Source organism: Pteropus vampyrus, unplaced genomic scaffold (genome assembly GCF_000151845.1).
Source record: "Pteropus vampyrus isolate Shadow unplaced genomic scaffold, Pvam_2.0 Scaffold38, whole genome shotgun sequence".
Lineage (NCBI taxonomy): Eukaryota > Metazoa > Chordata > Mammalia > Chiroptera > Pteropodidae > Pteropus > Pteropus vampyrus.
The window spans coordinates 3229238-3231014 of NW_011888819.1; the positions used below are offsets into that span (position 1 = coordinate 3229238).

The window sequence follows — 1777 nt, forward strand, 5'->3', positions numbered from 1 at the left end:
GTCACTGGCTTTCTTTCTCCAATACCTTTCTCCCTGAAAATTCCCTCTATTTCTTGTTACATATAAAAAGTAAGTTTTTTCTTCATCCATTGCTTCGAGGGGGAAAAAAAATGAAGTTCAGAACAAGGCAATAAAGGAGCTTGCTAAACTCCATAGCAAAGTGACTTCAGGAGAGGGACACCCAGATGACTCTCTAGAAGGAAGAACTGGAGCGTGGGGAGGAGTCGGGGCCACTCCCGCCCCCAGCCCACGTCGGTGCCACCAGCAGAGAAGAAATGTGAGGCCGGGTGGCCCAGGACTCAGGAGTGGCCGCCTTGCCCGGCACCGCCAAGCGCCACCAAGAGAGACAAAGAGACTTCGGCCCGAGCGTGGCCGGCACCAGGCCGCCCGGGGTCCCCTCGCAGGCTCCCGGGGCAATGGCCGGGTCTCCGCGCGACTCCCCTCTTGGGAGCGCTGCTCTCGCCATCTGACCGCCCTCCATCCCCTGCATTCCCTTCCCTTTCCGGACTCTCCTTTCGCTCCCAGTCCTCACTCTAGTCTGACTGTCCGTCCGTCTGTCGTGGCGCCCAACCTCCGGCCACCGGCTTGGATGGACGCGCGGAGGCTGCGCGTGTGTCCAGGGGTCTTGCTTCCGAAATTGGTCCTGCTCTTTGTCTACGCAGGTCAGTGACTTGGGGCGGCGGCAGAGGGGAATGGGACTTGGGGCTGCGCTTGGGTAACGCTCAGGGCGGCGCGTTTCGGGCGGGATGCACCGGGACCTTTGTGGAGACGCAAAGATAATGGGGTCCCGCAGGGACAGTAACTCTCGGCTCGACCTCCGCGCGGTTTTGTTCAGTCCCTTTCCTTTAACGTTTCCTTTCCTTTTCTTCTCTTTTCTTTTTTCTTTCTCTTTCTGAAACCTTTAGGGGATTTTAAACCCTGGATATACAATCATATACAACCATATCCATGACTCAGGACTCTGGGCATGACGGCAGAAGCTAGGGAGAGTGAGGAACGCGTTTTCACAAAGCACCTGAAATTTAGAGATATTGCTGAAGTTTTAACATAAACCAATGGGGTGACCTTTCCATTTCAGTATAGGCCAACAGGCCACTCACTGCACATTTTGAATATTCCAGTGGGTCTTTTTTGGAAATAAAAAAGCCTTAGACTTTTGTTTTTATCCTGCAGAAGATGATTCTCAAGTGTGGTAGACTGGGCAATTGGACTCTTTGAGGCCAAACATAAGGTTTTTGAGAAGCATAAACTGGAGTCTAATCCGTTTTTGTTGATTTCGTTAAGCACTCGAAATCTCATCCTTTTTTCCTAATTACCCCTGCTGAGAATTGCTAATAATTGATGAAGCAAGCAGTTTTCTTGTTTTGTGATTGATATAGAGCTCAATGATACGGCCTTCCATTGGTTATTCATGTATAAAGTTAATTACACCAGTGGTTTTGCATCTGTTTCTTCTTCATAAAACAAGCTAAAAGTGAAGCTCTCTGCAAAAATATTTTCATGTCTCTAATTTCCTATAACAATACTAAAAAAACCCATGACCCTGCAACACTAAATTTATATACAGTACTGCGATTTACCTTTTGATATTTATAAAGATATTACAACTGAAATGAAGATGTTCTTCAACACTGTTATCTGAACATCAAAAGAACTGACTTTCTTTTGGGATATAACCAGAAATGAGTCACAATAACTTCTATGGAAATTTTCAATCTGTTTATTAAAATGAAAATTAGTGCTTTCTATAAGTTATTTTAAAGATATGTTATTGTAG

General features: G+C 46.5%; 1 protein-coding gene across 1 annotated transcript in view; it reads left to right on the forward strand.

Moving 5' to 3' along the window:
- The window catches only part of CYYR1 (cysteine and tyrosine rich 1), a 124202-nt gene that overhangs the window by 14319 nt on the left and 108106 nt on the right, over positions 1-1777 (forward strand). Inside the window, 2 exon segments of the mRNA XM_011358241.2 lie at positions 198-495; positions 497-662. Of these exon segments, the coding sequence (XP_011356543.2) occupies positions 198-495; positions 497-662 (464 nt within the window).